General features: G+C 36.8%; 1 protein-coding gene across 3 annotated transcripts in view; it reads left to right on the forward strand.

Moving 5' to 3' along the window:
• MPP7 (MAGUK p55 scaffold protein 7) overlaps window positions 1-14,152 on the forward strand; it is a 77,195-nt gene that overhangs the window by 25,415 nt on the left and 37,628 nt on the right. For 2 of the 3 annotated variants that reach the window (XM_081834376.1, XM_081834378.1), the window contains exon 3: window positions 5,451-5,569. In XM_081834376.1, the coding sequence (XP_081690502.1) occupies window positions 5,451-5,569 (119 nt within the window). The remainder of the gene's footprint in view (window positions 1-5,450; window positions 5,570-14,152) is intronic. The other variant, XM_081834377.1, reaches the window with a different exon arrangement.

Consider the following 14,152-nt stretch of genomic DNA (forward strand, 5'->3'; position numbering starts at 1 on the left):
AATGAACAGTAATGTACTCATTTTAAAAATATCATTATTGTTCATTTCTAAAGTAATGACAGTTTTCATGTTTGTATTGTTGTAATACCTTCTGTGGGTAGTATTATTAAAACTTGATTATACAATCCTTACCATTGCACGTAGTAATCAGCTTTTTTAATTTATTTGGTTACTAATTGTCCATTATGTGCATAAACATATGTGATATTTTTACATATATACAACCACTAAAATGGATAAGTGTGTGAACCTTTTTCAGGTACTTGATACTGATCTTTAATTGCATTGTACAGTAGCAAATGTACAGTGTGGAGCCAGTGTGGTGTAGTGGTTAAGAGCGGTAGTCTCGTAATCTGGTGAACCGGGTTCGCGTCTCCATTCCTCTACATGCAGCTGCTGGGTGACCTTGGGCTAGTCATACTTCTCTGAAGTCTTTCAGCCTCACTCACCTCACAGAGTGTTTGATGTGGGGGAAGAGAAAGGAGAATGTTAGCAGCTTTGAGACTCCTTCGGGTAGTGATAAAGCGGGATATCAAATCCAAACTCTTCTTCTTCTTCTTCAGATGTCAGGATGCAGGTATCTTTGTTACTGAATATTTAGTTCCATATAACAAAATGTTATCCGATCCTTTTACAGAACTGTGAAATAATTTTTTGCTGTGAAAAATGTAAGCCTGTTAGAAATATCAATGAACAGTAATGATTATTCTACTTTTGTCAAAGTGGAAAAATTAAAGACTGGTGTGTTCTATTTTATTAATACAGTAAAATTTTACAGTGTTGTTCTGGGCTTAGGTGTATGTTCTTTAGTGTTTATTACCCCTTAGTTACAATAAAATATTGAAGTTGTAGCTTGGCATTATGGTTCAGAATTCTGATGTAGTAAATTACTTAACAAATGAAGGTAAATGGACATCCATTTGTCCTAATATTGATTTTAAAAATATCTCTGACAAGATTAGTTCTTTCTTGTAATATGTAAGAGTGATGGAACGCAGTGACCATATTTTTTTATCATTTAGTCCTACTTTATAGCTTCCACAGACTTGTTCTAATAATGAAGCTATGAAGGATATGACAAGAATGGTGATATTAAATTTCTCTAGACTAACAGTAAATTTTTCCACTCTGATGTCAAGAATGTTGAGCATCTGGACTCTGAGAGTGAGTAGTTTACCACGTGAGCACTTTCCCCAATTTCTTAGCCATTTATTCTTCTCCTTGGAACTAGCTGTCTTATGTAGAAAATAATAGTAACGGAAACTGCTCTCTAGAATTGGAAAAAGTTGTGTGCTGTTCATTTTCCATTATTTGTAAGAATTATTTTATTACATTTTTCAGGTCTTTTAAAAATAAAATCACTGTTATGACAATGTATCCATGTATTCAATAAGATTAATAAAGTTTAGGAAAGCAGTACCACGGATGTACTGTAGACACTGTTTACAAGTCCGTGCTACAATAATTGTTACTAGATTTTTATCCTCAGGGGCCTCCTTTAACACAGTTTACCTTGTGAAACTACTTCCATGAACAACCTATAGTTTTGGAATCATTCATTCCATCCACCTCTAAGAAGTCTTCCAAAGACTTTTGGATCAGGCATTGTTAGGAATGTTGGATTGATCTAAATATCAGTCCCAGATACTGTAAAGTAGGCTTTCATTCATGGAAAAACTATGTAATAGGTTTTGAACTTGTAATTCTGTTAACTGAGCTTCATGAACAAAGTGATGTATAAATCAAAACCTGGATTAAAAATGCATACCACTACCCTGCTCTTCAATCAGATGGCCAGGTGTTTCAAATAAGCAGTCACTATATATAAACATATATACATCATAAACTTTGAACAAGTAAGATGAAACTTCGCCTGTGTATAATAGCTGGGAAATCCTCTTCCATACCCCATTTCCAACTAGCATTTTCAAAGATTTTCATCAGGCATGGAGACAAGGGGGATGCAGCTCAACTTAAGTGCAGGTGAAGTTGGGTGTAATAATAGTATTATTTCTTTCTTAATCTTCACTATTTTTAAAGCTCAGGCATTAAAGGCCAGGATAAATAGCTGCATCTTCAGCATGTGATGGAAATTACATAATGAAGGTGCTAGATGCACCTCTGTGGGAGGGAATTCCACAATTTATAGGCTGCCACAGAGATTGTCCTCTCCTGGACAACCCCCTTGAACTTTGGAGGGCAGTCAAACCACCAAGAAGACCTCCTCTACTTCTCTTAACACTTGGTGATCGCCTTTCCAATATTTGGTGCCTGAACAAAGCACTTAGTTTTCCTCATGTATTAGAAATTGGAAGTTCAGTTTGAAGACCAAGATGATGTTAGTATATGTGAAAGTTTATCATTTTGAATCTTTATAGTACTAGTCTAGTATGAACCGATATTGCAGAATAATGGCCAGTTATATAGGTTGTAAAATGTTCATGGGCTTCATTTTTACACGTGCGTGTTCGCGCACATGCACACACACACACACACACACACAAAATGTTCAATAAGTTCCTTAGTAGCAATGAATGGATGCCAAATGAAAATGCAATATTAAGCAGGATTGGCAGTTTCAAAGTTTTTAGCTTTGTTGGTACAGTGGTACCTCGGGTTACAAACGCTTCAGGTTACATACGCTTCAGGTTACAGACTTCGCTAACCCAGAAATATTACCTTGGGTTAAGAACTTTGCTTCAGGATGAGAACAGAAATCGTGCAGTGATGGCACTGCGGCAGCAGGAGGCCCCATTAGCTAAAGTGGTGCTTCAGGTTAAAAACCGACCTCCAGAACAAATTAAATACGTAGCCTGAGGTACCACTGTACAGGTAACATGGGGGAGGGGGGAGGTATAATCAGTGAAAATCACATTCCTGTCCTCACATTAACAAAGGCATTCAATAGATCAACATTTCTTCAGAGAACTGTGTAATTCCTTTTTGAGAACATCTCTAATAACAAAAACAAGCTTCTCTGATCATTTTGTACAATGTTCAGCTGCAGCATGGTGTTTGGGTGTCTTCTAGAATGCATTTTTCAGTCATGTAGGGCAGCAATGATGTCCAACAGGCCTGGCATATGCACTTTCTGAGTTAACTATGTACATAAGAACATGCCCCAATATTTTCAAAACACGGTAGTTCCAGAGGAGATAAGGCAATGGGTAAAACATGCCTGAAAGTTCAAAAACCGCTCCTGTAGCTATTTCAGTCTGCTTTTGAGCTGTAGCAGTCCACATGGTGGGGCGATGCCAGTGCTGCTGTAGCTTATATGAATGGAGCAGCAGAGATTATGCAGACACACTAGCAGGAGTGCTGTGTGAACTCCTCTGGTGTATCTGTGCAGCCCTTACCTTCTGTAGTTCTACCCTGTCAAGTTAAGCTGCAGCAACATTGGTTTGGGGAAAACCACTCTAGGCTTCACCACACCAGCTGCTGCTTTTTGAGCAAGGACAGTGCATGTGCAAATCTGTTGAAAACCTGCCACTATCTTGCCTTAAGTGACCACCAAATATCTCTTCACTTTTTCTCTTAACTCTACTAATCTTTTGTGATGAAGGCTCTGGGTCATATTAAGTATAAAAACAAATCAATGAGAAATGGAAATGGGACTATCCAACAATATTGTTTTAAATAAATGATTATAATTTTCTACTTACTGTGCAATCCCAAATTGTTGGTTTTTAGAAGTGTTGGGCTAATTTTTCATTCACTTTCTATTCCTGTTTCAGCAGCATAATTTCTCTCTTACAGTCCCGTTTTGATAAAGTGTTTAATATTTACATTAAATCTCTTCTTTAAAAATGGGATGGAAAGAGATCTGGACAATACTCCTTAAAAATATGTACCATATTCATTTTGATAAATGTTCGGACAGCCTCTACTGTATATAAATCTTATAAACTAGGCGCTTTGCTTCTGTTAATCCAACTACTGAACCAAGCCTTTAACTTGTGATCTCTCTGTGTGAGTACGGCCCCTGATACAAGGTGTTGTTCTGTGTAAGTTCAATGCTTTTTATACTAGGAAAAATTGTAGTGATTTTAGTGTTACCCTGTTTTTATGTTTAAGAAATCCTATAAATGAGAGTAGGTTTAAATAAAGCAAGATTTGAAATATGAACATTGCCTCCCAAAAGCCCATAGAAAATGATGTCTGGAAAGAATGTTTTTTTCCAGCATACTTTAAGTAATGCCAGGAAAGAGGGGAAAACATTAAATCAGTCCCCCAAGGTGCTGTATTTAATTTTAGAAGAGGCATACGATGCCTCCAAAGATCATGCAGTAGCAGTGACTTAAAATATGAGAACGAAGGATATAATCATCACATTGATAGATTACTAAGTAGCTTTACAGAATATGCTTGAATGGAAATTATTTTGGAAAGCTGTTCTTGTGATGCAACAGCCCTTGGTCTGATCATAAACATTTTTACTCAGAAAAGTTCAGTGAAGCTTACTTCCTAGGAAGTCTAGTCAGGATTGCAGCAATAGAATAAAAATCATAGTAGTGTCATACTATGGTGGGTTAGCCAGGAGGTTATCAGTGTTTTCAAAGACAATGGCAGGGAGAGACTTGTGTCGTCTTAACCCCCCCCCCCAAAAAAAAAGCCCACTGGAAAAACTAAACACATGCTATGGATTGATACCTGATCATGCTAGGTTACCTCCTCTGGGAAGGCTGCTGCAAGTCATGTTGCTATGTTTCTTGGACAGCAGCATGATGGATGGTTTTATGCTGTATGCTACTGTGAAAACACTGTGCTACTGTCTGCCCCTGGGAAATTGCTCTGAGATGTGCCACAAATAACTGGGAGCAGCCATTGCTTTAATCCCCGTGGAGAAGCCTGGATAAATCCTATGCATGCACTCTCTCTTTAACAAAATATAACTTAATCGTACAAGGATTTTGCTCAAAGAATTGACTCCTGAATAGCTAGCAATGAAGTATTCATTTTTGTGCATCTATTACACCCAAGATCTTTTTTTTTAAAAAAAGCAATGTATTGGTGAGAAGTATTTAGAGAAACCACAAACTCTTTTTAATGGACCACCCTATCCATTTTCTGTTCTTATAAGGATGTTTTTCCTATTCATGACTCATTTCACTCTAACATCAAGGGAAATGGAATAACGATTAAGCAAAGGAATGCATGTGTTTCTGGGTTTTGTCCCTTTCCAAAAAGCTTTATGAATTCTTGGTACAGTGTTAAGTAAATATATTGCTATAGAAGCTTTAGCAACTGTTAATAAAGTAAAAAGTACCCTGTTAGTAACTACTTTTTAAACCAAACTTCTGTTTCTGGTTCGTTAATGTTTTGCTGGCTACTTCCAATCCCACTACTTGCTTAATATAAAATGGTGTAGGCTGCAAGGTACACAGGAGGGTTAAGTGAAATTAATGAGATCACCCTTAGCTTTCACTTTGTGTTTTATTTTCACTTTATAGGTTTGTATGAGCTGCTGGCTTCATTGCCAGCCCAGCTGCAGCCACATGTGGACAGCCAGGAAGACCTGACCTTCCTCTGGGATATGTTTGGTGAAAAAAGCCTTCATTCACTGGTAAAGGTAAACCACACTTAAATGTTCATTCTTTTGTAGAAGCGCTTATGGAAAAACATTTTGAGCAGCCTCTAGTAAACCAGGAATCAAACTGTTTCTTTGTGAAAACAAAACAGCCTTGTTTCAACTCAGTGCTTCTGTGAGGGGTGGAAGTTGTTAAAAGGATTCTACCCAAAATACAGAGATGATTTCATTTAATAGTGATGTTTTGGCAGTATACACTAATGTAACAAACATATGATGTTTGCCCTTGTTTAGAATGAGGTAGCACGAAATAGTAGCAGGAAATCTGAGACTCCTTCATGGTCAACATTCAAGGCCTGGAGTTTAGCTTAAACAAACAAATGTTCACAGCAAAAATTAGACGGGATATATTTTTGAGGTAAAAGATGGCAACAGTTCAGTAGCCACATTAATTTAAAATAATTTCCTTTAACAAAGTCAACTGAAATTCTAGTAAGACTCTTTAATTGGCTTGCATCCATTGAAAATTGTGTTCAGCATATAAATATATTCAAGTAGATCATGATAAAATAAACTTGGTAGAGTAATTCATGGATGTGTCCAGAGAAAAATGGTAAATATTCATGTATATAGTACTTTCTAATTTACAAAATACTTTACAGTTTTAATGTCCATCATTGCAATCATGCCACTAGTATTACGATTTCACAGAGAGCTAACATTAAAAGCCACTTGCAAAAGGCAAGTCCTATAATTTGAACTTGTAATACATTGTTGGCTGGGCCTCTGGGTAGGAGAGGAGAGCCTGTATGGGAAAGTGGGAAGTACACTGGCTTCCCATTCCAGGAATAAAAGGTTTCTTTCCCAGAGGAAAGGAAAAGGCTTTTATTGAACTCTGTTGCAGTCCCTTAACACATTTGTGGCTGCATTCCCGCCAAAAGAAATGTGCCCATAATCATTTGCAACATCACAAAAATAGGGTGTACTTGGCTTCTGAATCATTACTCAGGTTTTTAGCCTTTGCGTTATTTTACATATGTAGCTGCTTCTCCAAGTTATGGTGATGTCTAGGAGCATTTCCCTACAACTTCTCCTGGTTGGATGACTCAACCCTATTTTCATCACTTAGAGTGGCGGTAGCCAACATGGAGCTTTCCAAGTATTGTTGGACTCCAGCTTCTATCTCCCCTGCTCAGCATGGCCAATAGTCAAGGGTAATGAGAGCTGTAGTCTATCAATGTTAAAGGGAGCACCAGGCTGGCTATCCCAGACCTAAGGCTAGACTGGGAATGGGGAACTTGTGGCCCCTCAGTATGTTAGAATCTAATTACATTTGGAGGGCCACAGAATCTCCCAACTAGACAGATATAATACAATATATAATATGTAGATAGCATATGAGGCTTACCTGGAAGATAATTGAAAACCTTAGCTTATACAAACTTCAGTGGTTGCTTGCTTTGATTGGAGCATCATGCTGAGAGTCCATGGATTTGTCTAATCCTTTTAAAAATCCTCCTTTGCACCAAACTAGATGACATAAAATGACTAGTTGCAAATGTAAGATTTGGGGGAATGATTTCTTTAAGGATCACAGGAAGGAAGGAGAGATTAAACTCCCTGCTCACTGCCTCCCGTGATCCCAATAATATCAGACATCTTCCAATGGCTGCCATTTACATTTAAAACAGGTGCATTAAATGCAAAGGTGTAGTTAGCATCTTTGTATTTGCATGTCTAGATTGACTCTAATCCCAGGATATAACCCAATGCCAGTTGAGAAAATAGATGGAATTGAAAATCCGGAACAGCCAAAATGGTGTGTTTTCTTTCAACCAGTGTTATATCTTCTGAATATTTTTTTTTTTGATAGATGTTGTTTAGTTTGGTCTTTTACCTTTATTTATGCAAGTTATGTTACATACACTGAACACAATGTAGTACCTTTTTATCTTAGATTGTGCTACAGTTCCTGCGTTAATTTGACTCTAAGCCAGGGGGCATCCATGCATTTTGGGGCGGCTAATTCCTTTAATTATGCATTGTTTGAAGTACTTGGTTTTGTCTGTTCTGAATCTATTGCTATTAACTTCATTGGGAGATATATAGTTTTCTAAACTAAAAAGCCTTAAACTTTTGCCTTTCCTCGTGGGAAAGTTATTCCAATCTTTTGATAATTTTGGCTGCCCTTTTCCAGCTCTTTCATTGTTCTTTTTGAGATGAAGCAATCAGAATTATAGATATCATTCCAGATAGAGCCATTATGGTTTCAGTTGCTTTCCTAGTTACCTCTGGCATAAAACTAGATTATTATTTTTTTATAAATAAAAATCCTACAGTTAAAGTTCTCTACTGTGATGACAGGGCCTCTGTCCTGGTTAGTCACTGCTAGTTCTTCCATCATTTTATATGTGAAGTTGGGATTTATTTATTTATTGCTCCAATATGCAACTTAGACATTGGGTAACAAATTAGTAAGTAAGGTTGAGTCACCTAATTTTTAGGCATCTGGTTGGGGATCTTCACAGTCTGTTTGGGATTTCACCACCTTACATAATTGGGTGTTATCCTCAAATCTGGCCACCTTGCTGCTCTCTCTGTTTTGAAGTCCATATAACAAATAACTGAATAACTTACAACATTTTATTAATAAACATCTGACAAGACCACCAGCATTTTCTCTTTTATCTGCTATTTATCATTTTTCTATCCTAACATAACATAAAATAAAATGTAACAACAGCTAAAGCTGGCCATTTTGAGTGATAAAGAAAAGTAGGAGAGAATATTTGTATTAATTAGCAAGAAAATATCAATCTAAAGTGATTTTATAACATATGTTTGGCCAGCAGGACTATGCAAATCAGAGGGACGTGTGACATACTTTCTGGTGATTCCTCGGAATCCATCAGTGGCAGAAATGTTAAAAATCTAGAAAAATATTTTTGGATCAGCTGTAGCTTTAGCCAACTCCCAAGTTGCTGCTGGGAGAGTTCCAAAGAGAAGCAGCAATGCAGCCAAAAAGAAATAGGAATGGAGAATGCTTCATCCTTTAAGGAGAAATGATTTTTCAAAAGGGTAATATGCACATTTTTCAATAGACAGCTACTGATAATATAGAAATCCCAGTTCTTTGATCATGGCTCACTTTTCTTCTCTTAGATATTGTAAACATGGGTTCATCTGAAGGCTAAGCAAAGTCCAACCTTTATATCATTAATACTTGACAGTGAATATGGGCATTGAAAAACTTACTTCTGTGATTCCTCTGAGAACAAAAAGATAAAAGATGACTTTACAAAAAAAGTTTATTTTGTTCTTGGATGGGGCTGCCAGTGGTTTCCCATTCAAGGGATGGATCAGATTAATTAATACATGCTTAGCTTCTTCAGTGCTGCAGCATCAAGCATTTCTGTGACCTCCAATTTGAACAGAACACTTCCTACTTCCAAATATATACATTCATTTGCTCTCTGGTTGTTGCCTTCAAAGAATTAGATTGTAACCCTGGAAAGATACTTATACAGTCATACCTTGATGGACAACCGCCTTGTGAGTCAAACATTTTGGCTCCCAAATGCCGCAAACCTGAAAGTGAGTGTTCTGGTTTGCGACCATTCTTTGGAACCCGAATGTCCAGTGTGGCTCCGGTGTGGCTTCTGATTGGCTGCAGGAGCTTCCAGCAGCCAATCAGAAGCTGCACCTTGGTTTCCGAATGTTTTGGAAGTCAAACTGACTTCTGGAACAGATTCCATTCAAGCTTCCAAGGTACGACTGTATCGGGGAGTGAAACTGCTGCTGACTTTATGCGTGGCCATAAGAAGATACAGGGAAGTACAAGGCAAGGACAATTTATTTATTCATTTACGACATGTATAACTTTAGCCAAAAAAGGCTGTCAGAGTAGCTTATGTATCTTGACATATCTATATCTAGTGCACCACACCATCTTTAAGATACAGACCTCTTCACTTGGTCTATGTTTTGAGTTATAAGTATGTGGCTCTCATGTTTATGTTCTCTTAATTTATAGTTGACATTCTTGTTAACAAAATTTTCTTAACCACAATGTTTTAAAATAGCTATTACTTTGTGGAACATGTTTGCTGTGCAGATGGCACAGTGTCGTTAGAAGTTATCTTCAAACAGAAATCTAATTCAGCTGCCAATTGCGGCATGAGGTTGCAATCCTGTACCTAGTTTTCTGGGAATAAGTAACATTCATATCCATGGAACTTACATTTGAGTCAACTTTTGATATGTTTGCACTGTACGTGTGGTGTCTGTTCTCTGTTTTAACATCTAACAAGGGGCTGAAGAACTGGAAACTGTAAAATCTCTTTGGTGGAATTCTGTATTTTACATGCACATGTTTTTTAATTGTTACGTTTTACACACACACCCCTTTCTGAATGTGATGCAAGAGGCACACCACCTTTTATATGGCCTTATATTATTTGAGGAGTTGGCTATGTCTGCCATTGGTGTGTGCCAAATTGCCATTTAAGAAAAAAAATCATCCTGTTTCAAATAGGAATGTTTAAGCACAAAGTTGCTGGATTGAAAATTGTACAAAAATTGTGCATTGTTTTTGAAAGTGAGATACTAGTTTAAATAATTGTAACTACTTTTAAGCTGTAGTAAACTACACACAGACAAACAGAGAGAGAGACAGAGAGAGAATTTTCAACACACTTTTAGCATTTGGATTGTTTAATTAATTTGGATTAATGTTTATAGTATTGCACCTTTGTTCTCCAGCTATGGCCACTTTACAAAACCAGTAGCTCTTGGTTTCACAGATAAAGGTCGTTGCAGACAAGTATATATCACCTCCTTCTCTCTCACACACATAATGCATTGCAGCCATAGGTTCACATTTGCTCCTCATCTTCTAATGATTGCTGCTAATAACCAAACATAAATAGCATTGCGATGTGAAGCCAATTGTAGATTTCATTGAAATGGAGATTGTAGAAGTAATCTGCTGTAGCCTAGAATAAAGGATAACATAATGGGTGTGCTTCAGGCTGCTGTTGAAAGAACCTTTGTGTGCAAGTTTCAAGGTTAAAAAGTCAAATAGAATTCATTTCTAGCTTTGATGCTATGTCAATAATAGTGTGTATGGAAGGAATCAGTGTACTCCAAGAGGGAAGAAGTCTTCAAGCAAATTCATTTTTTTAAAACTAAAAACAACAAAAATATGGTTTTACTAAAGATCTCTTGAGGGACCTCGGGCTTTAAAGGAGACAAGGTTTAGTAATGTTCTGTGTACAGTGCATGTATAAAAATAGGTTTATTGCTAAAGCGTCATGTTCTCATCTCAAATGGAAGAGATTAATTCAGCTTTCGAAATGTCCTGAAGAGTGTACAAGTTCTAAGAAACTTGAGCTTGAAGTGCGCAACAAAACCTCATCCAATTTTGGACATTCTTTCTGCAGTAGCTGAGCAGGGAGTTTGGCTCAAAAAGGGGCAGGGAAATTTATCTTGGAGGAAGGGTGACTTGTTTGGCTTTAAAGTGAATTTCCTCTACCCACTAAGGGGACCTCTTCCTATAAGCAAAGTCATCAAAACCTTTCCTTACTTACTGAACAAAAAAGTACACTTGAATGAAGTCTCTGAAATTTCAAATAATAGTTGCTTTATTGTGTTGTGTGAGGAACAAAGAAGTCAAAGTATAAAGTTGCTTTCAGAAATAATCAAAAAAGGAAAGGAAAAGAAACTGTGCGAGGAGTAAGGGGGGTTTATAGCCCATATTTAAACTATTCTGTTCAAATGGGCAAAAGTAGAATGCCTTTCTGCATTATAGTACTTTCCTATTAATTTGGATCTTGAAATATATTCTATGTTTGGATCTACTGTCGGTAAGTAAAGCACATATATTGAAGCAGAAGGCAGAATCAAACAGTAATAAAACTAAATATGCATTTTGCATATCGAAACATGGTACAGTACTAAAGTTAATAATTCTTAGTTAATGTTGAAAGTGAAAGGTTAGTACAATTATTTTACTGACCTTTTAACCGTGGCTAACTAGAATTTCAAAGTCGTTTCATACCCTAACTTCAAATCAAGATTAATAGTAAACCTTGGTTAGAATTTACTGTGGTTAAGTTTTGTGCTACCATAAGTTTTAATTATGGTACAGCCTGGTGAAGATTTGGAGGGAGTAGTGGGGAAGGGAGTCGGTGATGCTACGCCTCCTCACAGATCCTTAACCCAGAATCTGCAAACTTTGACTTGCCAAATTACCAGGGATTATTTATGACTCCTCCTATTCTCCAAGGCCTGTGGCTTGATGTCTGCTGCAAGTGGAGAGTTATTTTTTCTGTCTTAATGATGGTTTTTTATAGATTGCAACACAGTGCTAGGAGTTCCATCACCTATCTGGAGCTGAGATCATTCAGATTTCAAGAATACAACAAGAACAAGGATATACTGATCCATATCAGCAATGTATCTAGAAAAGTGTATACAAATAGTCAGGAAGGCATGAGACCTGTGACTTCACTAAAAGGCATACAAGGTTTTAAACTGAGCAGGGGAAAAAATCTGTTGTCAGAATATGTCAGTGGAGAGAGACAAGGTAGCTTCACTAGTTGAGCAGACAAATTCTGAAAGATGCCAATAGATGCTTCACTTGAGGTTGTTGCTTTGGGGATCCTGACTTATATTTGCTTCAGGAAAATGGCCCATACTTTTCTTTGCAATGTCTAGAGGTCTTTAGGTTGATGATGAAAATGCTTAGCTAGCAACAAAAAGGATAGAAAGTGCTGGTATATGCCTCCCCTCCTTCCAGATGTTATCTAGGGTTGTCTTGAAGATATTGGAGCAGCAAGTGGAAGAATTCCTCATGGTACCTGGTTAATCCAGAAAGTTCAGAATACCAGTTCAACAACCTTGAAAGCTACCATTCCCTCCAGAGATTTTGATTCAAGCTTCAGTTGTGTTGTTTCCCTCTTTACATTACTGCAGAAATACAGCCCTTCCTTTGTTTCCTTGATAAAAGTCTATTCCATACTAGTTCAGGGGTTGCCAACCTGATGCTCACAGGTGTCATGGCATTTAAAAACAAATAAAACATAGGCACACATGTTCTAAGAATGATAAAATTAATGCAACAAACTAAAACAATTAAACCATCCATACAGACTTTAAAGACAATGAAAGAGTTTCATCAGATATAAAATTGATCTTCCATAGAAGACTTGAGTAAACCTCAAGAAAAAATTTCCTTTAATAAATGTTTTCAGTAAGAACCGAAACATCATCACTCTAGGCACCTGTCTGCTTTCAGTTGGTTATTGATTCCAGAGAGCTGGACCTGTAACACTAAGACCTTTTTCTAGTACAGTGGAACCTCCATTTTCGAGCGTTCCGGAAGCCAAACAATTCGGAACCTGAATGCCAAAAACCCAGAAGTAATTGCTTTCATTTTTGAATGTGCCTTGGAAGTCAAATGGCTTCTGCTGCGTGTTTTGCAATGGATTTTGCCAACCGCCCACTGATCCACGGTTTTTGAACGTTTCAGAAGTCGAACGGTCTTCCGGAACAGATTACGTTCAGAACCCGAGGTTCCACTGTACAGATTAAGTGCACTGTGTTTTTTATAGAACAACTTACCTCATGTAGCTTTGATGGTATCGTTAATGAAGACATTTTTATGTTTGCTTATTTTGTATAGCCAGGTAGTTGACAGTTTTAAAATATTGTGTTTTATATGTGCCTGTCTGTTGTGTTGTGTTTTGTTTTACTATACTACTGTAAACAAAAATGAAAACAGAACAAAGTGCTAATTCCACCACTTCAGTCAAGGGATGGCAATAAACAATTACATAAGATGCTAAGATCTGAAGTGTTGATACATCACAAGTACTTTTTATTCTCATTTGTTTATCAGAATGTAATTTTTATTAATTATCTTTAGAATTTTCTACAGAGATATTTTATGCATATGGTTTAGAGTCTATGTTTATTGAAAATGAATAAATGTGAATTATTTTTTATTTCTTTTAAATCGCAAGTCCTTAAGTATAAAGTGCTGGTGTAAAATATATAGAAGGCAACAATGGGAAGATGGAAGTACTGAGTGCTACTATAACTATAATCCAGCAATGACATATCTATTGTCTCCACTGGTTGCAGCCAACTAAATACATTAAGGATGAAATTTTATGCATATATACCTGAGATTAGGCTCCATTGAAAAAGTAGGACTTACTTATGAGTAAACATGCATGGGATTGCACTCTTGTCTTTATGTTAAGGAAAAAATTGGGGTTATACAATGAAATTTTGCTTCATACAGGTAAAGGGAGTACTGTTTCATACAATAGATAATGAATTAATAGATATTGTTGCCTTAAGGTGTGGTGATGGCTACATTTTTGAGTTGGCTTAAAAATGGTTTGGGGCATATGGATTGAAAGAAAAGACGTAAATGATAAGGAAGGAAATATGTGAGAAATATAACTCCAGAAAACCTAAAAGAGGGAAAGAAATAGCAAATGTTTAACTTTTCTGTGGGTTTGTCTACATACTCAACATTTTTTCCATCTGACTTCATACTCTCAGCGCTTCACTAGAAGCTGATGATGAATTATATCTACATGTTCACTGCTAAAT

This window comes from Podarcis erhardii (genome assembly GCF_964252035.2).
Source record: "Podarcis erhardii genome assembly, chromosome: 12".
NCBI lineage: Eukaryota > Metazoa > Chordata > Lepidosauria > Squamata > Lacertidae > Podarcis > Podarcis erhardii.